This window comes from Daucus carota, chromosome 3 (genome assembly GCF_001625215.2).
Source record: "Daucus carota subsp. sativus chromosome 3, DH1 v3.0, whole genome shotgun sequence".
Classification (NCBI taxonomy): domain Eukaryota; kingdom Viridiplantae; phylum Streptophyta; class Magnoliopsida; order Apiales; family Apiaceae; genus Daucus; species Daucus carota.
The window spans coordinates 12,097,318-12,123,027 of NC_030383.2; the positions used below are offsets into that span (position 1 = coordinate 12,097,318).

Consider the following 25,710-nt stretch of genomic DNA (forward strand, 5'->3'; position numbering starts at 1 on the left):
AAAAAAAAACCGAAAAACCGAAACCGAGCCGAAAAACCGAAAAACCAAACCGAAAAAAAACCGTAACCGTCAAAAACCGAAAAAAACCGTAACCGAACCGAACCGACATAACGGTTTGGTAACGGTTACAGTTTTACCCTTAAACCCGAACCGTTTATATAATATATAATAAAAATATAATATTTATTATATATTATTATATATAACATATTTTATATATATATGTGCTACAATATATTAATTATATGGTTTAGTAAGAGAAATTGATATTATAAGTAGATAAATATTTTTCTAGAATTAATAATAATATTAAATTTGTATATTAGTTTCTAATCATATAAAAACCGGAAAAAACCGAAACCGACCAACGGTTAACCGAACCGAAAACACCGTTTCAAACGGTTCGGTTACGGTTTCTACCTAAAAACCGAACCGAACCGTAATACACGGTTCGGTAACGGTTTTAGGTAGAAACCGAACCGAACCGACCCGTGCACACCCCTAACTTATACAGTATCTTGTTCTTTAAAACCTCAGCATCCAAAGTAAAACAAGACTAATTATCAGAGATGACTCAAATGAAGCAATTGAGATCTTTTTCACTCATTAACTGAACGAAACTATAAGTTTTCATAATTATACACCAACGATACAATACAACATACTAATTTGATGCAACTCACGGTTATCAATTCATACACTCTGTTCCTTGCCAAACTCCTGAAGCCTTTTGTAAAGTATCTCCAGGAGCCTTTCACATGTTGCCGGAGATGTGCAAGGCCCGCACATAAGATATATTACGTTTCCAAGAGGCCTCATGTATACACCATCTTCGTAAAGCTTCTCCAGAAGATTGTTTGCATATTTAGATGCATACCTGTGTGGAAGAGTAATAGAAAATTTTATATCAGCCTCCTCAGGCAAACCAAATCAGACAATAGAAGACAAAGTTATAACACTTCGAAATTATAACACCATCCTCTTAAGCAGTTAAGCAGTTAGGTTTGATGGCATTCACGAGAAGTCGAGAACCACTGGAGGTGTCAAAGGAGAACTTAATAAAATTTCTGTGGAAGTTGACAAAAACAAAAATAAGAGCTTTACCCAGCATTGCAGCCTTCAGCTTTCAGTTCCAGGGCAAACACAGTTCCCAGCGAAACCACTCTGTGGACCACTGGATGTAATGATATCTGGTGCACTAGTTCCACATCCCATAACTGCAGTAACCAAAAGAATAAGAAAACATTGCCACAATGCACATTTCTTACCAGCAAGTCTTAAGACTGTAATTCTGTTCATTACCAGATAAACTTAGACACAATAACACAGAAGATAGTTCACCAAAACTAAAGCTTGGTGCTCATAGTTTTGCTAGTGACAAAAAACAGGTTGTAAACAGCATGAGACACAATTTAAGTCAAAGATGTGTGTGTACAATAAATTCAATATAAAGTGGCTACATAAATTACTTTTCATTGCACTCATAATGTCTGGTCAAAAACCAGCGTACACATATATAACATAGGGAAAACATATCTGCAACTAGTAACACTACCAGAATACATACCTCCCTCAGCATACTTCCTTCTGTTTTCAAATTATGGTTTGTCCGATGGTCCTTAAACCAGTTAATGGATTTAGAGGCAGCAGCGCACCCCAGAGCATGTGCAGAGTATGAATGACCATGGAGAAGAGCCTTAAGCTGTAACCACAGAAGCAAGAGCATGCATCAAAATTATGTATTATATGCAGGAAAACCAAGCATTATAATTTCACCAAATTAAGAAAAGTGAGAAAATTCCAGGATCGATGGATCTCAGAGGGGTGGGATACACACAGTAATAGTTGTATTTTGAGTCATCAAATCAGTAGTTTGATTACATTAGTAGTCTCTCACTTGTCCAAGCAAAAAACTGCACATGCAAAAATAAGTTTACCTTCGAATCACCAACAAATGCGTCAAATACAGCATCAGTTGCCAATGTAGCTGCCAAGGGTATAATTCCACCAGTCATCAACTTTGCAAAGCAAGCTATATCTGGTTTGCATAAAAGTAATTCTGTAGCAGACTGCAATGAAAAATGATGTTAAGATTGCAGAAGGATCATGTCTGAACAAAAAATTACTATGCTGTATAAATATAAAATATTACTACAACATTAAAAAATAAGTAAGTTTCTCATCAAGGTTATACAGCAAGCCTCTAGCTTCATGTTCCCGGTGTAGAAATATAGTAATTATTTTAACATGCCCCTTACAGGATGGTAATTCTTGAGTGAGCACAACTACATTTTAAATGGAAGGACAGCTGATTGTGATGCATGCGTGTTGCATTTTATGAGGCTAAATGTTTTAGATATGATTAGCACAAACTCATCACCTGATTGACACTAAGGTAGCTCCTTATAAATATAAAACAAGTAGTCACATGCTTGGACTTTGGACCAAGACTAGACGTCTATACGTATCCCACAACTAGTATAGCATAACAGGTAAACTAAACTATGAGGTGGAAAATTTAACCTCTGCTCCCAGACGCCAGAAACCAGTGAAAACCTCGTCAAATATAACTGGAATCTTGCGGTACTGGCATTCATTAACAAGAGTACGCTGAAATAGGGGATCAATCATTTGCATTCCCCCAGCACCCTGTATCACTGCCAAAAAAATGCAACCAACATGTATAGAACATAAGGTCATGATGCAATGTTTTCAACATTTAATACTTAAAAAGACAAAGAACATATTATCAAGGTACAAGGCATATGAGGTCATACCCACATTTCACATTGACAACCCTGTAGGCATCTACCTATGGTGATTAGATCCTTATTATGTATGCAAAATTAAATTTTAAAAAGCTTTAGTATTAACAAAGAACCTAAAAGAGGAATCCAAATGCTAGACAGACCCTAATCGATTAGTACAGACGATTGTGGAAGCCCAATACCGAAGCTTACGAATTTAAAGTTATATGTGTCTTAATCATTTAGTTGTATAAAATGCAATATATTGCCTCCTATCCTTTTTTACCGGCTTCAGCTATCTGTTTACCCAAATATAGAACTGAACAACCCTGAGTAATGTCAAAAATATTTGCTGGCAAAGACTTCACTTATTAAAGTTTACATAACATTACTATACAAACATGAAATTTTTTTGTTGAAACTAAAGCTATTGTAGAGTATTGAGCAGTATACTAAGTCAAGCTTGCCTGGTTCTAGAATCAGTGCTCCAATATGAGCTGACAGATTTTCTGCTGAAAAGACCAGTAGTTCTTCTGAAATGTGTGATGCATATAAGCGAGCAAGACTAGAATCATCCCTGCTCTTGCTAAAAATTTCATCCCGGGAGCCAAAAACTGTTGAAAAGGTGTGATTGCATGTTATACTTGTTATTGTTGTTAGGAATAATATACGAGATCAATCTTCTAATACAAAGCACACACACAAAATTATATGACGCAGAAAATCCACGTCCCAACTTGTATTATTAATCAAAACCGTTATCAATAATACAATCCACCAAGCTAGGATACTCAAGCCTACCAATACTCAAGCATACCTATCAAACAATATGACTATGTATATATAGCCATCAAACTTAGACAAATCAGAATCTAACTCTAATATACCTAATCATAATCCTAATCCAATTCTAATTTCTAACTCAAATCAGAATCCTATTCCTATTGGGTTGATACCCAACAATCCTCCCCTTCAACCCAATACGGTTTCAAAATTTTTTTTTTTTTTTAACGATCACCATGAAGACGTTGATGTCCATCCGCCAATGCCTCCCCTTGAGTAACAACCTCTCCATCTAGCATAAAAAGATTTCTCTTATCCTTCCAACCTTTGAGTATCACCAATTCTTGTTTGGTGACCTCCAAACAACCGTTCTTCATCATGACAATACATCCCAAATCAACTAATTTACCCAATGAAATTAGATTTCGATTTAGCTCCGGTACATACCTTACTTGAGCTAATTTTCGAATACGACCATTATGAAGTTTCATTGTTATCTCACCAACGCCGGTAACTTTTATCGTTTTACCATTTGGTAAAGCTATCATCTTTCCCTCACAATCCTTATAGGACGAGAACCACTCCCTCCTAGCACATATGTGATGAGAACATCCCGAGTCAAGTACCCATTCTTCTTTTGATCCCTTGTCTTCTTGAACCAAAAGAGCATCATCAACCGTCTCAACAAGCGAAGCACTACCCTTCTCTCGAATTTTCTTTAACTCCTTTAAGTCTTCTCTTGCTTTTGGACATATGAATTGATGGTGGCCCAATTCTTCACAATAAAAGCACTTGATATTAGGGTTATGTTTCTTATCAAACTTCTTTTTCTTGTTATATGCATCCATCATAAGTGCACTTCCGTCCGATGTATCACCCGATCCTTGCTTCATCAATCTTTCAGCTTCAAGAATAACAACAGTAGTCTCATCCAAAGTTAACTTCGTTTTTCCAACCATTAAAGAGGTAATCACATTATTATACTTATTTGGTAGGGAAACAAGTAAAAGAATGGCTTTGTCCTCATCCTGTAATTTTTCATCCAAATTATTCAGCTGGTTGATCAACCCATTAAAACGATTTAGATGATCTCTCAAATCTCCGTTTTCTTCCATCTTAAGTCCGAACAAATCTTTCTTGAGAAACAACTTGTTGGCCAAAGACTTTGAGTGATATGTCTTTGTCAACTTCTCCCACAAATTTTTAGGGTTATTCTCCTCAAGAACATCATACTTGATTTCCGGTGCAAGAGCCAACCGGATAGTCGACGCAGCACGCAATTTCATATCTTCCCACTTTGTATTATCCACATCAGCGGGCTTCTTATCCTCGAGAGTTGCATATAATCCTCGTTGAATTAACAAATCTTTCACTGTGCTCTGCCATAAAGTAAAATTGTTTCTGCCATCAAACAATTCAATCTCGAATTTTCCTCCCATCTTATCCATCATGAACCTGAGCTCTTGATACCACTTGTTAGGAATAATATACGAGATCAATCTTCTAATACAAAGCACACACACAAAATTATATGACGCAGAAAATCCACGTCCCAACTTGTATTATTAATCAAAACCGTTATCAATAATACAATCCACCAAGCTAGGATACTCAAGCCTACCAATACTCAAGCATACCTATCAAACAATATGACTATGTATATATAGCCATCAAACTTAGACAAATCAGAATCTAACTCTAATATACCTAATCATAATCCTAATCCAATTCTAATTTCTAACTCAAATCAGAATCCTATTCCTATTGGGTTGATACCCAACAATTGTATGATGACTGGGACATAAAATTAGAAGAGACGGCAATTACTTACACATATCTGCCACTTTCTCTTCATAAGAACGCAATTTACCAGGAAGCGACAGCCTCCAAGTTCCATCGCAAATATGAACTAACGGGGGATCCAGAAAAAACCCTCTTCCTGAGTACCTGCGAATTTCAAAACTATTATATCACACACTTATCGAAGAAATTATTGTTCTTCCAAAATTATCAACTGTATATATAATAGACCTAACAACACAAGTACTACATCTCCAAAAAAAAGCATTTGTGATGGGCTAAAATTAACCACACGCATAGATTAAACAAGATTGGAAACATGAATCAACAATCATAGAATTCTCTTCATTACTAGGTCCATGGTTTCCCTCTCTTCCATATTTTGAAGATAACTTTCGAAAGAGCTCTTTGGACGACCGCAAATTTTTGCAAGAATATCACTGAAAATGATGCTCCTGCAGATCCTTTCTTCTATGGCTACCTAAGCATTAACGTCTTTGTATCCATTTTATCTTGTCTGGTATGGACACACTTTAGCTAAACATCAGCAACTAAGATGAACTCATTTGTTCAATCAGACTTCTCCAAGGAGCCCAATATTTCATCCCATAATAAAGTAGACAGTAGATTTGTCCTTAAAGTGATTTAGTAAATGTGATCACTACCTTCTGCGAGAATTTATTTTCTTGTTGCGAAAGGTAAGCTTCTGTTTGTAGAAGACAGAACACAAAGGTGATGTTTAGCATTGGTTTTTGTTTTCAAGTTGTGCTCTTATTAAAATTATAACAAAAGCCTATATCTTGAAGTTTTTAAAGTTAATAAGTGCTAGGCAAATATTTACTTGGTACAGCTGAAAACAAGGGACGCCAAGTAGTCAAAAATGCTCTAAGCTGCCACTATACGTCTAGGAAATTACATTCACAAAAAATATCTGGGACCAATTCAAGCAGACCGACAATGTCGAGCAACACTATATTCTATGGGCGAACAGAACCTTAAGTGTGATGCAGGATCTTTGTCTTTCAGCACTTGACTAATTAAAACAGATGAGAAAATATGAACTGGTTATGAATGAAGGAGGATAAACTAGGCCTCAAACCTAAATAAATCATAATCACATACCTAGTCATTAACTTGCCATCAGGAAGTAATAAATACAAGACTGGAAGGAGAGATTATTTATTTTGATTCTTCAAATCCTAAATATGCAAGAAACGCAAAGAACTAAATTCCTCGTATGAATGCAAATACCATGGTTGTTGGAGAAAACCAGTGTATGGGGATGGTGATTGAGCCTCCATGGCACCCAGAGTATCGCCGTGATAAGATCCTTTAAGTGCTAAAACCTGGTTTTAGCATTTTGCAAAAAAAATTCAAAAGCATAAGTGGTAGATGTATAATATATAAAAATACTTTCCAATGACTTATAGTTTGTTCTCAGCCGCAATAAGATCTTTCAAGTACTAAAAGCTGGTTATAGCATTTTGCAAAAATTTCAAAATCATAAGTGGTATTGATGTAAGATATATCAACTTTCTTATGACTTAATAGTTTATTCTCATTAACCTAAATAACGCAAGGACATATAATAAATGTTGCTGGTAAAATAAGTAATATACATGTAAAACGAAAAATTAGAGAAAATCAACTACAACATTTTAATATTGTAGCACCTCTCCAAAGACAACTCACCTAAGGCTTCTTGGTCAAATATCGAAAATTTTAAATTAAAAAAAGAAGAAGAAGAAAAGAGCCTCTTGCTCGAGCAGTATCTTCCATGCTCACTTATGAGAGGTTGAGGGTTACGACCTTATTAAAGGTAAAACAGGTGTCCTTTTTAGCAATAATAATATTAAGTCAAAAGTCAAAACTTTAGTACCTTAGTTGCGAGTAGTGATGGAGTACCTTGATTCTTATGTAAAGAGTTATGTAGGATGTTGGTATTTTTTTTTTTTATGAAATAATAACTGTTTTAGCAAGAGATTAGATGTAGGTAGTAACTTTTTGTTAAGGCAAAAAAACACACAAGTTCGTGTTATATTTTTGTTCTTCATCGTGCTTATATATACAAACACAGATAAACTTTCATTGTTGACACCAAGACATGCTTGTCAAAATTCACCAAATTTACCATGTTAAAACTTCACCAAGACATGCTTGTCAAACTTCACCAAATTTACCATGTTATATAGAGGAACATAAAGGAACTCGAAAATAGGCATCTTTTAAAGAATATTAATGAACATTATTTATCAATGTGCCCTATGACTCCTTAAAGATAACAAAGTATATACGTCAGTTTTAATTGTTCTTCAGAAGAAACTCACCATGTTACCATAGGAAAGTTCATTGTACATTATGGCGAAGTCTTTTAATGAATGTAATCTAGAATTTGCTTTGAACTAAAGAACTCTCAATTGAATAAGATAATAGTGGAGAATACTACTGAGAACATAACCAATTAGCTGCTACCAGTAATAGCCATTGAAGAGCAGCAAAGCTACTACAAGAACATAAACCTTATCTAGTAATTTCCTCAATAAGGTGCTTTTGTAAATCTAATTATATGAAGAGACTTATTATGTAGTCAGAAAGCATTTTGCCTTTTGTTCAACACTTGTGTTACGTGCACAGAAGATACAGAAATTTGGGACATTCTATTTGTGCCATTGTTAATAATGAACATGCAGTTATGTAAGCTTAAGTAGGAGATAGAACCAAGTGGATGTACTAGGTATGTTGGTTTGGTATATATTGAAGGCGGAAATAGACCTACCTTGAGCTCAACATGTGTTCCTTTCATGTCAGACCCCCAAGAAGCCACATGTTCTTCGTGATCGAAAAGGAATTTCCGAAATGCCATCTTGAGAGCAATTTCAATTGCTGTAGATCCATTGTCTGAAAAGTAGGAGCGAGAAGCCCATCCTGTAAACAAAGCATCAGAAAATCACTCCAGAAACCTTGTTGACCAGTGCTCGCAATGCTGGAAGTGATAAAAGATCAAACTTTTTAAATACGAACACCAAATATAGCCAGAGGTTTCTTAAGTGTTGGTACTTGGCCGAATCTGGATCAGTTTGAAATTTGTAACAAATGCCCAAAAAAACAAAATATGAAAACATATCAACGCACACACAATTTGCGTTACTTTTTCCTAATAATTAAACTCAATCGAGTATAAAGGTAATGATAAACTTGGTCTCTTCAATATAAAAATGGTCCGGTGGTGACTATGCAACCCGTATAATCCATGAAGTCATCTTAGAACAAGAGCACGATATCAAACTAGTATCCACCGAATGGAACAAGCCATGGCATGTAAAAATAATCTCTCTCCCTTTCACATATCTGCTAATTTGTGTAATTCAGCATCTTTCATTCCCTATTTTACAATTATTTTCTTTATTGATCACTTCTTTTAACTCATCTAATTCAGTCAGCCATGAACTAACTAAGTAATTGAGGTCTAGTTGCCACAAGTCAATGAACGAGTGTCTGGTCTGTTTACAATCAGAAAACATATTATGCTGAACTATCGGCCATGACTAAATATAGTGGCAATGTTATTGAACTAAATACATAAATACTTGAATACTTCTATATCCAACCTGTGATTTAACTAGTAGACAAAGGTTACAAGGTACCAAATAATACATTTAAATATAGCTTAATCATCTGAAGTAGAATTGTAAGACGGGTTGATACTTGATGGGATGATGGTTCAGCATCTTTCTCTCATAATTAAAGTAGAAAACGAAAGACGTATCTAACCTTTTCCGACACCTTCAAGCAAGAGCTCTGCACATTTCAGAACAGGCTCGTATACATTCGTAGGAAACATTACATGCCCAAATCTTGCAGCAGTATAACCCATATCTCTTGCCAACTCAATCTGAAACCACCTAAACACATCAATAGTAAAGCAGAACATACATAAATATCCGTCGAATACATAATCATAGGGTATTTATCCTTGAAACTGACAACAGAAAGAATTAATTAAAATATCACATAAGATAGTGACTATAAAATTGGCAAGAAAACAATTCAGAATGAAATATCTTCATTGGCTCACAGATACACATTTTAGGCAGTACCACAGTAATTTTGATACAGTGTAATAAATAAAGGCCATGTTTGTTTGGAGGGATTATAATCCCCACATTGTTACTCTATTTATCTCAATGTAATTGATTATAATCTCATGAATTCTTATCCCAATCATTGTTTTAATCCATTTTTATGGGATTATAATCCTTTTGAGAGAAGGTATTATAAATCATGGAAATGTATCAGAAAAAGTAATTGCAATGCGATCCCATGGGATTATAATCCCTTACATTTTTTTTACAAAAATATTGTAGTTATCCCGGAATTATAATCCTTTCAAGCAAACATGCCCAAAGAGATATCTAAAAAAAAGAGAAAGCTCTAGTGTAATAATTAATTGACATTGTTTCCCTGTAACAAAATTTTGTCTTGCCCAAAGCTTTCTGGAACCTACTTGACTATACCTAATTTTTTATTTTATCAGGGCACTGATAATTAACCGCTGTATCCTAATCAAGGCCCTCTGGGTAATAGTATAGTCATATTTCTTTTTTCTAATTTTATAAAACATAAGATAATTGTTCTTGAGACAAGATAGCTGCAGTATATAAAACAGAAATGGACACAATCACAAGAGATAATATCGCAGAGAACTATGCTTGCATATTTACACATATATTGCAGAACAAATACAAATTAAAGTACTAAGATAGCAAGAATCGTAGAAAACACAAGGAGTGAGGTATAATTTTTTTCGCCATCTTTTTTAGAGAACCACCTAAAGTTCCAACTAAAAAGTAAAGACAATATATGAACTGGCATCAAGGAATGACCTGTAAGGTAGCATCGGGTCCTTGCGTCCACCAACTTGCACAAGCATCAAATTGTTGTATCATGACATCTTGATATTTACCCTATATTCATATCAATATTACTGTTGCTATGAGATGTTATAGAAACTAATTGTAAACTCCAAAAGGAAGAAATAAAGAACAGACATAGTATTTTAACCCCAAAAAAAAAAAAATGTTCCTCAGTAGAGACAAAAAGCATGACTATTTAGCCTGTGCAACATGCATACCTTGTGAACTGAAAAGTTCTCACCACAACGAGAATCTATTACTGTTACATTCTCTTCAGGTACAAGTTTGTGTTGAGTGAATGGCCACCAAAAAATTTCTACTGCTTTCTTTGGCATATCATGTAATCTCTGCATTCTTTCGGAATACGACGATAGCATTACTTCCTTTAGAGAACCAAAAACGCTGTAAGATTCGTCAAACCATGCCATTAGGTTGTCTGACATATCTGCTGGAATTGGTGGAAGGACAAGAACAGGGACCCTTGAAAAGTCACAAAAAATGACTCTCATCAGATCTTGAAATTTTGTATACAAGGGGAAAAAAAAAAAAAACCAATGTGGCAAGTGGCAATGTCCAATTAATATAATAAAAAGCACAAATCAGGGCAGAGAATCACGAATAAAAATGTATGGACGCATAGAGAAGATCTTTTATACAATCTTTACTAATTAAATATGTATACGCAAAGAACATACCAAATAGAATACCCTTTATATCTAGTTAACCAGAAATGAATACTAAGACTTTCAACCATATTATATGAAATCGACAAAGAATTACCTGTTCCGCAGATAAGATAACAGTGGCACATCATTTACAAGACCTTGATCTTCAAGAACTACAGCAACAACATCGTAACCTCGAAGCTTTAAACTCTCATAAGCTGAAATGGTTGATGAAATGCCACCTAATCGGCCATCCCCGACAAGGAGTGCAGGTAACCGGAATGGCCTGCATAAACATATCATTTTATTTTCATCTAAATAATAGAAAAGTATGTTCCTCTACACATAAAGTTATATCTGATCTGTAATTCTGTTTCTGCCCAGTATGGCAGCTTTTACTTTTTTTCATTGAATCATTTCATGTAGCCGTCAAGTGTCAATCACTAGGATTATGCAAAGGGAATTACAGATTCAGCTCAATGGTACTTGGATGCTGAATACTGCCAGTCTGCCACTTAAATGATCCACTAGCCAAAAGACACGGCTTCACTAATTTTACAAAGATAGTGAGAAGAGAACTATGTGCAAAAAAAATTGCAGTCAAACATGAAAATTTTTAGCTGATCTCTTCATCTAAAAGAGAAACAGCATTGCCAAATAATACAGAAATTATTTAGTTTATGAACCATAGAGATTCACGTAGACAGTTTATTCAACATCAAAATTAGATAAGCAAACACTAAAGGTGCACCAAAAACTCATTGTGATAATATTAGCACACAGTTAATGCTTATGTCTCTGCAATGAAAACCCAATATTTACACCATTCACTATTTCCACTGGTTATTCAAATACAAATTGACAAAATTAAAGGTTAGCTATCAACACCTGTACAAGTCACACTGAAGTGAACCAGACGGCCCAGGACTAGCAACTCCACCAGCAGTTTCTATCAAAGTAAAAACACCAACCTCATCCTCCCTCATCCCGTCATCTGAACCAATACACAGACATTTCTTCAACATCTCTAACAACTCCGCATCTGCCACCACAGCATTTTCCCTCTCAGCTGCCAAATGAGGCGAAACCGGGTCCCTCCACGCATACATTGTCTTACATATCAATTCCGACACTCTCACCTCCTCCCCTCCCTCGCCTTCCAGTTTCCTCCCATCACAACTTCCCAATTCCCAAAAACCACTCTCACATTTCGTAAAATTCTGAGTCTCAACACTCCCCCGACTCCCCAACACCAACTCCCCAGCCGGAGCCGACACTCTAACCGTCTCATCAGACGCAAAAACAGTCCGATTACATTTCCGATGCCCGAAAATTTCCCCAAATTTTCTATACACGAAACGAGAATCAGAATCGGAAGGGAAACCGGTCTGAACCGGCTTAAGGTAAATGAATTTGAAAGGAGAAGTGGAAGTAGGGGTGAGGAATGAAGCGGCAATGCCGGCGGAGACTAGGGTTTTGCCAACGGCAGTGTTAGAGCCCCAGACAGTGTAAATTGGGTGGGAAAGAGGGTATTCTAGTGCAAATGAAGTGGTAGAGATGAATCTCGAGGAGCTGAATAGTGATTTCAAGTAGACGCGACGGCGTGTGGCGGTGGAAAGGGTGGAGAAGAGTAGTGGCATTGTGACGGAGATTTGAAACCCTAGGAAATTTCAAATGCCGGTGGGAGTGTATTGTTTAATGGGTATGCCAGTGCAGAAGGAGGGAAACAAATATCTTTTAACTTTGAGCCTCTCTCTCTCTTCGTGGTGTTTAAGCCAGGCTTTGGACTTGGGACTTGGGAGCATCTGCGATGTACTGTTCAGACAAATTTTCAATTTTTTTTTGTAAGGACAAATTTTTAATTTTAAGCTCAAAGTGGGTATGAAAAATTAGACATTTCTCAGATGGTCTTCTGATTTATTCTTGAATATATAGTAGCATATTTAGCACTGATCGTTAGATAAATATTCAGCGGTCAGAATTAAAAAATAGTTAACAGGTCCAGCTGGACCCTTTATTAAGAGCGTGAATTCCAACAATAATTTTTACATTCACTTCTCATATTATATGTTACTCTTATTTGAACTCCATCGTGACAAGAATTCAAATCATCGATTAATATACTTGTATAAAAGAAAAACGAGGGGCGTTGAGGTGGTGTCACTCAGAGAGCTCCGTTATATTTTGCTAATTTTTTTAAAATTTTGAATTATAAATGTAAAAAATAAAAATTATTTTTAGTTCAATATATTGGGAGAAATTTTCAAAATTATCTTTTTTGATTTCGAAATGATAAATACTACATTTTTGCATGTGCAATTCTGCTGTAGAACCCTAAAATATTAGTAATAAAATAAAATTCTAATAAGATAAAATTCTACACATGAACTCCCTCTACGTGAAGTTGTGAATATACTACAGAATAAAGTGATTTTTCCTCCAAAAAATTATGTTTAGCACCTAAATCATATGTGATTAACACATTAATACTACAAAATAAATCAAACTGCTTGGAAAACTCTAATTAATACTACAAACAAATAAGGCAAATGTTGTTGCAAAACTCAAAAATTTAGATTGACTCTTTGAATTTAATTATTAAAATATCTTATGATTACAATAAAAAAAATATAAAATTCAACCGAAGAATACAAAACTACAAAATAAAAACTTCAGTTGCAAAATCTTTGTTAACTTAGCTAACAGGTATAAGTTCTATGTTATGTTGTGTTTAGTTGGAGTGAATGAATATGAAAGAAATGGAATGAAATTTGAATTATGGACAAATATATAAATTGCATTCCTTCCTTCATTCAATTCCCTATACCCATGTACTTGTGATGACATCTCCAGTTTGGGAAGAAATTACACTCTTTCTATAATCATTTTCTTCCTTAAATCTCATCATAACAATTTTGCACCAGCTCATTCAATTTTATTTCAAACTTTCCTCGAACCAGGGCACTAGTGTACTAATCAAAGATATTCTATTTCATTTCATAATATTATGATATATAATATAATTTATGTTTTCGATATTTTAATTATTTTGGTATTTAAAATCAATTAGTGATATTTTTATGAATAAAATACATTTTCTATTTATATATTTTATGTTCAAACTAATATAAAAAGGTTTTGGCTAAATCAAAAAGAAACAGGTATTGTAATGAGAATACAATTTTTTTCTTTTAATGTTCAAAATCAAATAAAATGAGTTTTGTAAATAAAATATAATTTTTATTGTAAAGTCCATAACTACTTTTTACTTTCTATTTTAAATTCTAGTTGAACTATAATTGTTAAATTATCAAGAGAAAATAGATTTTTTTGTCACCGACCTTATTATGGTTTTAGAAACTTGCCACTCAACTAATTTTTTTTTCTTTTTAGCAACTGATGTTAGGTTCGGAATTTTTTTTGCCACTAAAGTTAGGTTCGGATTTGATTATTATCATTATATTAATTCTTTGTAGTATTATTAAAATATAGTGATAACTTGTAATATTTTGATGATTTGATATATGTCTATCTTTATATATAGTACTTTTATGTACCCAAGATCATTTATCTTCGGTGATAAGAGTTAAACACGCATTTTACGGTTACTAAAAGTGTACTCTCATAAATTATTTTATTTTTCTTCCGAATAAAAATTTAGTGTTTGAATTTTTATACGCAAAAAGAAAATCTTATAAATCATCGAAGATTAAGTTTTCCTCTCTATTTATTTATCTTTATCTTGAAAATTATAATAAGATAAAGTTATTAAAAATTATGAGGATAAATTTAAGAGAGATCTTAGGCTGAACTAGGTGATTAAAACTTTAATAGTGAAAGATGATGCATCGTATCACTCAATTAGACTTTATTTTATCATGGAGAGCATAAATTATTTGAAGTCATTGATTCCATACTGATGATTTAATGAATTTCTAGAATTCTAATTACGATTTTTCCTGATTTTAATATTTTATCACCTCATTTTATGTTGTTATTGCTATATACAAAGATATAAACATACATCATATTATCAAAAAATTATATACTATCACTATGTATTGATGATGCTACAAAAAATTATCACAGTGCTAATAATCATATCCGAACCTAAGTTAGTGACTAAAAACAAATCCAAACCTAACATCAGTGACTGAAAGGAAAAAAAAATTAGGTGAGTGGCAAATTTTTAAAAACATAATAAGTTCGGTGACAAAAAAATCTATTTTCCCAATTATCAATAAATTTTTTATTTTCGCTAAAACGAAAAATTTGACTTTAATGACACATCAACATATTAAATATCATAATATAAATAAATATTATATTATATCATATATATTAATATATATATATATATAATTTTTAAAAATATACGAATTTTAAAAATATGAATTATAAGCTAGTTATTACTAAGGGTCTGGTTAGTGTGTGCTTTGGACACATACTAAATGCTGAATTTGATGTATTTGACTTATTTTGATTGGAATAGTTTCTCAATAAAATAAATTAAATACATGAAATTTGATGCTGTATCTTAGAATATGTCACATACACACCATAAAAAATTCCTATTGCTAAACAGTAAACTCATTTGTTTTATTTGCTTGTACACTAGAGTTGTTACACCTACCGCCCAATTATTTAGAGTATTTGTGAATGTAATATAACAAACAAAAGAAGATTAGTTATGTACGATTATTAAGTCTAAACAAATTATGTTGACTGTTTCAATAGCTTCTCGAACAATGAACACAACTAGCTCCTTTTAACTACTTTCGACAGAAGTTCTCATACACGGTTTTCCCACAACTCTCTTACAATATTCTTCTAAGCAACTTCTACACATACATGATACATCTGACTTGCTTATGAAGGCCTATTTATAGACATATAGTCCCACACATTAATTATCAGTGCATAGTTACACACACATATCGTTTCAGTACTCGAATTTTTACGTTGAAGCACAGTTCATTAGTGGGGAAACAGCCGGATTGGATTAACAAGGAGATGTTAAATAGATTGAGGAACGCGGTAAAGAAGGTGAAATTCTTGTTGAATCTGAGCCTATATAGATTTCGACTTGCTTCGATCCTAAGTAATAAAGCTTCTTCATCAAGAAGGCGAACGCTTAGTCTTAATGACAGGCAGGGACTTAGAGCGTGTTATAACAGGAATTTGCAGGTGTCAAGACGTGACATGAAGAGTTGCTGACAAGACAAGACGTGAACCATGAAGGCAGAAGAGCTGTTGAATCCCTGAAGAATCGGTCAAGCCAGTGGATAAGCATTGACCTAATTCCATGCAAGTCTGGTGTACGTGATAAGCCACAAACCCACGTGGAGTAAAAGTAGGACTTGTTTGTTAGCATTTTATCTATATAAACGATGTAAATAGACGAGTTAGGCAGTAGAGATCACACACTCAAACTCAGCTACAAAAATATTTGTACTTTACATCAGAAAGATAATGAAACATTTCTGGCAGGGCCGAGCCCTCCCGCGGTTTTTACCTTACAAGGGTTTTCCGCGTCACCATTTTCTTGTGTCTTTACTTTATATGCAATTTAATTCTTTAGCATTTAACCCCGCAAAATCCAGCACGAACAATTGGCGCCGTCTGTGGGAAACTTGCTAAAGGAATTACGTAAGAACATATGACGACGGCAAATCAACACCAACATGGCTCCACGAGCCAAGGAGACAACCCCACAATGCAGCAGATGATGGAAACAATCCGAAAACTACAAGCTGACATGAACGCTCAGCAGGAGGCGTGGAGGTCCGAAAGAGAGACATTACAATCTCATGCCCAAGCCTTACAGAAAGAGCTCACGACAGCTAGGTCAAAGTCCAATCCCACCTCGAAGGGAACACTGGCAAGCGTGGCGAGACGTTTAAACATGGACGAGGAGGAGGAAGAAGAGTATGACGAAGAGATTGAGGCAGATAATCCCAACCCAAACCAGGAGAACCCAGAGCCGAACAACGGAACTGAGAATGAAATCCCAACAGGTGGACATGGCAATGGAGAGAGACGTGAAGGGGGGAATAACCGAAAGAAGAAAGGGCACAAGTCATCGAAGTCACGCAGCCGCGCGACTGAAACGATGCGGAAAGAACTACAAGACTTGAAAAAGATGGTACAACGAATTCCAGGAGTACCTAAACCCCTAGAGAAGGCAGCACCCTTAAGCTACGCAGATTCTCCCTTCTGTGACAACATAACCATGGTGGAAACGCCAAAACGCTTCGCGGTGCCACCCATGAAAGCCTACGACGGCACGACCGATCCACAAGAACATGTGGCACAATATAAACAGAGGATGTTTACTATACCCATCACGAGAGAACTCCAGGAGCCATGCATGTGCAAGGGCTTTGGATCAACACTCACAGGACCAGCGCTTCAGTGGTTTGTCGGGTTGCCCAACGGGAGCATTAAGACGTTCGCAGATCTGGTTGACGCCTTCAATCTCCAATTTGCTAGCAGTCGAGTATTTGAGAAGACCACGAGCGACTTGTACAAGATCGTGCAGAGGTATAGAGAACCGCTCCGGGAGTATTTGACGAGATTCAACCATGAAAAGGTCACGATAACAAACTGTGACATCCCCACGGCTATAGAAGCCTTCCGAAGGGGTCTGGAACGGGATTCACCACTTTACGACGAGCTGACGAAGTATCCATGTCAAACCATGGATGATGTGCAGGCCAAAGCCATGGCCCAAGTGAGATTGGAGGAAGATAAGCAAGTGGACGACGATAAATACTACCGTCCCAACAGGAAGATCACGACATCCAGGATACGAGACAACAGGCCTTACGCTAGGACAACGAGAGAGGACCCAAGGATCAGTTCGACGCAAGAGAGAACAGACTGGAGGAAGGACCCCAACCTGCCGCCGACGTACGACAGCTATGGCTTTACACTGACGCCGTCAGCCCTGATGAGAGAATTCACAAAGATGGGGGATATTGTGAAGTGGCCTCCCAAGACGAATAAGCCAAAGTCAAACCCAGACTCGAAATTATGGTGTGATTTTCATGGGGACTACGGACACCGCACCTATGATTGTGTAGCATTGAGGAAAGAGCTACAAATTTTGATTAAGAAAGGATACCTGACCGAGTTCATGACGGGAAGCAAGTCAGCGCCCACTAGAGAAGACTGGACATCTCCAGGACACCTGCCTCGTCCACCACACCAAAAGGTGATCAACTTCATAGCCGGAGGATCAGAAGTTTCTGGCACAACGTACTCTCAGGCAAAACGCGCAGCAAGAGAAACCAACATAAGAGTGTTCAGGACGGAGATTTCGGATTTTAGGACGCCGGCTTTGACGTTCGACGAGTCTGACAGGGAACACGTCACGGAACCCCAACATGACAGTCTTGTCATCTCGCTCTCTGTAGGAAACTGTTTGATAAGACGCATTCTGGTTGATAATGGAAGTGCAGCGAACATTATGATGCTGGGAACATTGCAACAGATGGGCTTGACAGAAGATGACATGGTCAGGAAGACAACCACGCTAGTTGGCTTTAGTGGAGAAACTAAGAGGACAGTCGGAGAGATTACGCTGCCAACATATGCACAATGGTTAAATCTCTTAACGAAGTATGTGGTTATGGATGGAGATTCAACATACAACATCATCTTGGGGAGACCATGGATTCATGACCTGAAGACGGTCCCCTCCACCTATCACCAAGTTATCAAGTTCCCGACACCATGGGGGATTCAAGATATTCAGGGAGATCAAAGCGTTACAAGAGACTGCTATAAAACCAGTTTAAGACACGCGGTGCAACACGAAGTAAGGGAAGCAACAGAGGCCACACTAATAGAGCCTGAAATACTGGTGGAGGAAAACTTGACAGGACGCAGTAAGAGAGTCACGACGGATGACGGCTCAGCAAACACCTTAGAGGCCAATCAGGTAGAATTCCCAGACGAGACTAGAGATAAGCTGAATGACATGATGAACTCGACAACAACACCAAAATCACTGACAGAGCAAACAACATTCACCCTTGACAAGAGAGCATGCCACTACTCGACAATGCCATTTGGATTGCAGAATACTGGAGGAACTTGTCAAAGCTACCAAAGCTTTATCAACAAAATGTCTCAAGTACAGATGAATCCAACAATGGAAGTCGGCATCGAAAACATGGATCTGACAGACTTTGTGGCTGACTTGACTCCAAGCCAACTACGACAAGAAGAGCATGAAGAGGCTACATCAAAAGTAGAAGCTCGACCCCAGGTGATAGACGCCAATGAGACCTCGGACAAGAACGACACAGGACAGGGGCTTGCACTCAAGTCGCCACAGGGGGATACAATGGCTACAGTTCATAAGTCCGCCAACATGTGCAAAACACCTTGCCATGACAAGTCAATGCATGGACGCGACAGCTGTTAGTCAATGGAATTCAGATACCAGGAATCTGAAATGCATTACATTTGAACTAGTATCACATGTAATGCGACTTATCTTTCCTTTGTTTTCCTAGTAGAAGTAGCGTAATAAGTCGATTAGGAAATTTATTTGTGCCATGCCACCAGGATTATGTTTCGTGATGATTGCTATATTTAGTTGATTTCGAATAACAGCATGTTTTCCTTCGCATGATTTGATGACTTGCTTTAATTTACTCTATGTAGATCATGTATGCCTATGAGTGATTTACAAACCATAGATGTTTAGACATAATAATTTTTACTCCCTATGACATGATATTGTTTGAATAAGACTTATAATATGCCACTTAAAATAGGAGGGCTGATCACCCATCCTATTACAATTATTCGACTACGTTAACGACACTATTGCCGACACCACAAATAATTAATGATGCACTAGGATATTATCCAACCACAATTACGATTACGAGCTGAGTTTCAAGAGGGAAAGGCCTTTTAGCCAGCCTACGAATGCATGCATCAACGTTTGAAAATAAACAGATTTGTCGAATACAACAACGATTGAAAACTAAGCGTTTGTCGAATACGTATATGACGTGCATCAACATTTGAAAATTATTAAATTTGTCGACTACTTATTTACCAATTTATAATTTACTTTGAATTTAGATATTGTATACTACAAATCAACATTCGACATATCGATGACCAACATATGTTATATGTTGTAGACAACAAACTTATTGGGGCTTCCCATGAACTAACAATCAAGATGTGCGACATATTCATTCTACAAAAGCTTGATACTTAAACGAACATAACGACAATTAACAACGTCAAAATCACGTAAATAAATATATCAGAAGCTACTTGTCTAGGACTGGACGCCTTTGGTGATCCCGTCTATGGCAGATTGACGATCCTCATCGCCATCTTTCGGATCACCCATAACGTGAGCATCATCCTTCTGAACAACTTGCGAAGACTGTGCATCCATCAAGGAGATTCTGATTAAAAGCTTGACGAGCAGCCGAAGTGGTCGAAGGAGCCTGCAGGACGAAATAAGAGTGGGTGATGGCGTATGACATGGAACGACTATACGATCTGGGAACGTATCGGAAATGGAGTCAATGAGAGAGATTTTATTGATTAAATTGATTAAATAAATCAATAAAATCTGGGGCTATTGTTATAACAGGAATTTGCAGGTGTCAAGACGTGACATGAAGAGTTGCTGACAAGACAAGACGTGAACCATGAAGGCAGAAGAGCTGTTGAATCCCTGAAGAATCGGTCAAGCCAGTGGATAAGCATTGACCTAATTCCATGCAAGTCTGGTGTACGTGATAAGCCACAAACCCACGTGGAGTAAAAGTAGGACTTGTTTGTTAGCATTTTATCTATATAAACGATGTAAATAGACGAGTTAGGCAGTAGAGATCACACACTCAAACTCAGCTACAAAAATATTTGTACTTTACATCAGAAAGATAATGAAACATTTCTGGCAGGGCCGAGCCCTCCCGCGGTTTTTACCTTACAAGGGTTTTCCGCGTCACCATTTTCTTGTGTCTTTACTTTATATGCAATTTAATTCTTTAGCATTTAACCCCGCAAAATCCAGCACGAACAGAGCGTACACTGATGATAATCTCATGATTGAGAACTCGGCAGTTCCATCAAGTGATCGTCGATTATCCACTTCGTCAAGTAGTAGAAGAATTGAAAGGACGAATAGTTGTTCATCTGAGGATGATATTGATAAGAGAGCTGAGCTTTTTATTAATAATTTTAAGCGTCAGCTTCTGATGGAAAGACAAGTTTCTTTGCAGTTAAGGTATAGCAGAGACAATAGTTTTGGTTAATGATTTTGACATGTACTTCTGCTTAATCGATGATGATGATGTTCATATCGGAGTCTTCAGCGTTTTACAAGATCTGAAGTGAAGTTGAGATTTGCACTTATATGTACATTCTAATTCAGAAGGCAAATTAATTAGATGTATGAAGTATATACTGAAATATATATGTATCTTCTTGGTCAGGGTATGGTACAGAAAAGAAATTGTGATCATTCTTTTGTTGCTCACACTAATACATGAAAAATGTTATACTCTTATAGTTTTTATCATGTCTCTGAAATGTCTTTTCCAGCTCTCTCTTGTATTGTCATTTTTTGATTTGCATCAATGGATGTAACATGGTGTGTTAAGATCACTGTTACTTTGTTCACTCAGGCAGTCAGGCCACACCTACACTGCGTCATTGGATTGTAAGAATCGATCGATGATATGTTGGGGACATTGTGCTTATTTATCCTGCTTGATTTCTTCTTTCTTGAACCGATCCTAAGCCACAACCCATAAATTAGTGTTTTTTTTTTAAATTCAAGTCAACCATTACTGTCCATTGATATTTTTTTTTAAAACAAAATTTCAAATTCGACATTTGAGAATCAATGCATATCATTTTAATTGTCAAGATTCCAAATGTTCCTCCCCTGACACTTGAAAACAAATTATTAATGTGTTTTAATTAACCACTAAAATCTATTTTCTTATATCAGAACTTAATTGACAATCATATTATCATCGTTGTATTATTATTCATACTAGTAACCGTGCGAGTATAGAATTTGAAATTTATTATTCGTATATTAAATTTAACATCATTTCATTAGGGTTTAAGTATTAATGAATTAAAATATATTAACTGACTGATTATATTTTTATAAATTTTTTATCTTTTACAATATATTTTATATTGTAAATCGGTGGAATATAAAATAAATATTTTTATCATTTATCTGTAAATATTTTCTTAATATTAATATGCGATAATGTGTTTTTTGATTAATTTTTAATATATTTTTCATTTTGTAAGGAAAAATATATTATTTATCTTCTATTAGTTTCTTGTTTGTCTTTGGAGGAGACAATATGGCAATATCGATACTTCTATACTTAGGCCATGTTGATCCAAATTTTGACCCAACCATCTTTCCATTCTAATAGTTTGGCCTAAATTTTGTTCCAAATTCATATATCAATATTTTATTCTTCTAACAGTTTTTATATTATTATTCTAATCTTTTTAACAATAATATAAGATTTCATATTAATATTAAACTCAATAAATTCATTAAATTAGTAAAGCACTATATTTAAACAAAGAAATTATTATATTGTTCCCACAAATACTAAATTAATGCATCTCAATCGTACAAGAAATTATTGAAGTCGAGCATTTTAATCATGTGTTGTTAATTTGAATTATATTAAGATTATTTAATTTTATTATATTTCATAATTAATATATATGATTATTTAAGTAAAATATATTAAATATAATTTATAAAAATTTAATAATTATATTAACATAAAATCATTTAATTAACTAAATATACAAATAATAAAAAGTTATTATTATATTATTAAAAGATTTAGGCCGGTGAATAGTGCCGGCCTAAATTTAGGCCGGTACTGTTCACCGGCCTAAATTTGGACCAAGATTTAGGCCACTATTGGGTGGATTTAGACCGAAACCGGCCCAAATTTGGACCTTTAGGCCACTGTTGGATTTGCCCTTACTATACTCTTAAAGGTCGATACTTCTCGTATCTTTGGCTCATTTTATTCGTCTAAAACGGTCAAATTTATAAATGTGACTACCGAATTAACAGTCAAATTTATAAATGTGACCACCGAATAACAGTCAAATTAATAAATTTGACTACTAGAAAAATAGTCAAATTTATATATATGACTGCTGATAAAATAGTCAAATTTATAAATATGACTGATCAACTAGTCATATTTAAGTACAAAAAGCGGGAAATTTGAATTTTATTGAAAATGTAGCAGGAAATTTGAATTTGACGAAAAAATTGAAGACAAAAAATCAGAGTTAAAAAAATCAAATTAGGCAGTCAAATTTAAGAAGTCATATTTAACCGGTCATATTTAATACATTTAATTAAATATGACCGAAAATGTTAAATTCCACTAAGTTATTTAAGACCAACAAATTCCGGTCAAATTTAGCTAAATTTGACAGCGGGCAGTCAAATTTAGTTAAATATGACCGGAAATTGGCGGTCAAATTTATCAGTTTTTGTTGTAGTGTATTAATACTAGTAACCGTGCGAGTATAGAATTTGAAATTTATTATTCGTATTTTAAATTTAACATCATTTCATTAGTGTTTAAGTATTAATGAATTAAAATTTAATTTAAAATATATTAACCGATTGATTATTTTTTTTTAAATTTTTTATCTTTTACAATATATTTTATATTGTAAATCGGTAGATATAAAATAAATATTTTTATTATTTATTTGTAAATATTTTCTTAATATTAATATGTGATAATGTGTTTTTAATTAATTTTAAATATATTTTCATTTTTATAAAAAAATATATATTATTTATCTTGCATGAGTTTCTTGTTTGTCTTTGGAGGAGACAATATGACAATATCGATACTTCTATACTTACTATACTCTTAAAGGCGATACTTCTCATATTTGAAAATTTTAATTTTTTAAATAATTTATTTATATTTTTAAATTTTGATTTGTAAGTCTGAATATAAAATACCATTTTAAAAAATAATTTTAATATTTAAATAATATTAATAAATTTTATACTAACAAGTTGTAAATGTCAAAATATTGTTCCAAAACACAAATTAAAACTTATTTTTAATTCACCGTACGATAAACACTTGTTTTAATATGATCCAAACAACCCCAAACGACCAGGGTATCTTATGATATACCAGACCTGACAATTTGACACGTAACACGCTAACATGAAACGAAACGATACGAAAAAAATGGATATGAGTTTTGATTTTTGATACACGAAACACGAAAGTACACGAACACGAAATTACACGATAGATTTCGTGTCGGATATGGGTTTTCATTTTGGGTACACGAAATACACGAAATATTTGTACATAAATTCTATTATATATATGTTATAATATATTAAATATATGAATATATGATTGTGTTAAATAAATATATATTTATATGTATATGTAGATACATATTAAAGATACATTAACAAATTTGTAGAAAAATGTATGCGAGCGTAAATATATCATTCATGTTTAGTAAAATTATATAGAACACTACAAGAAAATTCATATATAACGACGGATATTCCGTTGGCAGAATAGGGATTTCCGTTGGTAAATCACCTTGCCAACGGAATGATAATGAAAACATAGGGTTGGCATATAGCCCGTCGGGAAGTTCATGCTAACGGAACACATTCGTTGTTAAATTTACCAACGGATTACTGACAAATTAATAACAGATTTTAAATTTTTTCGACAACAATGTTACAACGAGGCATAACTTTATTCGAAGGACAAAATGTTAACGGTCTCTTTACTAAATGATTTAATTAGTTAATGGTTCTAGTTTAAGAATATCAAAAAAGACTATTAAAACAAGCCCATTGGGCTATCTGTCCATACAAACTAATTTTAAATGACAGGGGAAAAGAGTTAACATACCACTTCAGCTCAGATCGGAAGCAGAGCAGATGTCGCAGAGCCAATTTGTCGCGCCTATACCAATTTGCTGGAAGAGAGAGTGTACTGCAGTGAGTTGAAAAACACTACGAGTAAGAGTTGGAAAACAGAGCACAATCTACTCCATCAAGCTAGCTCGAACTGCTCCTCAAATATTGAAAACAGAGCTATCGAAACTCATGAAGAACAAGGTGTTTGGCGGAGCTTATGTATACGAAAACATGGATGATTGCTGGTCTACTTTTAAGATGATCCAAAAAGCTTCACCATCTTTATATACAGAGTTGTGTTGACCGCAGGCATCAACTCATCTCCAGTTGAGTTCAAAAAATATGAACACTTTGTCGATCGATCAGTTCCAGTGAGTAAGAGACGCAAAATGAAAATTTGTGTTTTCTGAAATATGGATGAGAAAGAGATGTTATCTGTTCCAAAGCTTTTGACTGGCTAAGAATAATTAATTACAACAAGAAAAAGGTAGGTTGATATATATATACATTAATTAGAAATGGTAGTTGATATATATTAATTGTCAACTACAACTACTAACCAATTAGTAACGGAATGGTTAGTATTTACCAAAAGACTTAACTCGTGGCTAGTCCGTTGTTACTTTCTTGGTAGTGTGTTATTATTCCGTTACGAGTTTTTTCTTCCTAACGGAACATACTGTTGGTAAATTAGCGTTGGTAGTTTGTTACGAATTGATTGCGAGAATATTGACTAGTTAAATCATTACAAATCCGTTGGGAACTACCAACGGACTAATTTCCGTTAGCAATTTGCATTGGTAAAACTGCGTTCTCTTGTAGTGGAA

At 34.9% G+C, this 25,710-nt stretch overlaps 1 protein-coding gene across 2 annotated transcripts; it reads right to left on the bottom strand.

Annotated features, from left to right (window-relative positions):
• Positions 1 to 539: 539 nt before the first annotated feature.
• Positions 540 to 25,345, bottom strand: LOC108215280 (bifunctional dethiobiotin synthetase/7,8-diamino-pelargonic acid aminotransferase, mitochondrial). 2 transcript variants are annotated; one of them, XM_017387706.2, is made up of 15 exons: positions 24,876 to 25,345; positions 11,797 to 12,723; positions 11,024 to 11,194; positions 10,462 to 10,723; positions 10,214 to 10,294; positions 9,102 to 9,222; positions 8,107 to 8,255; positions 6,582 to 6,676; positions 5,362 to 5,477; positions 3,215 to 3,361; positions 2,524 to 2,657; positions 1,938 to 2,069; positions 1,568 to 1,702; positions 1,105 to 1,217; positions 540 to 877 (listed from the first exon to the last, which is right to left on the bottom strand). In XM_017387706.2, exons 2-15 carry the CDS (start codon positions 12,546 to 12,548, stop codon positions 694 to 696), a joined length of 2,592 nt encoding a protein of 863 aa, XP_017243195.1. In that variant the 5' UTR covers positions 12,549 to 12,723; positions 24,876 to 25,345; the 3' UTR covers positions 540 to 693. The 2 variants fall into 2 exon arrangements, with proteins under 2 accessions (XP_017243195.1, XP_063946691.1); XM_064090621.1 differs by lacking the exon at positions 540 to 877 and having other exon boundaries at positions 1,938 to 1,987.
• Between the last annotated feature and the right edge of the window lie 365 nt (positions 25,346 to 25,710).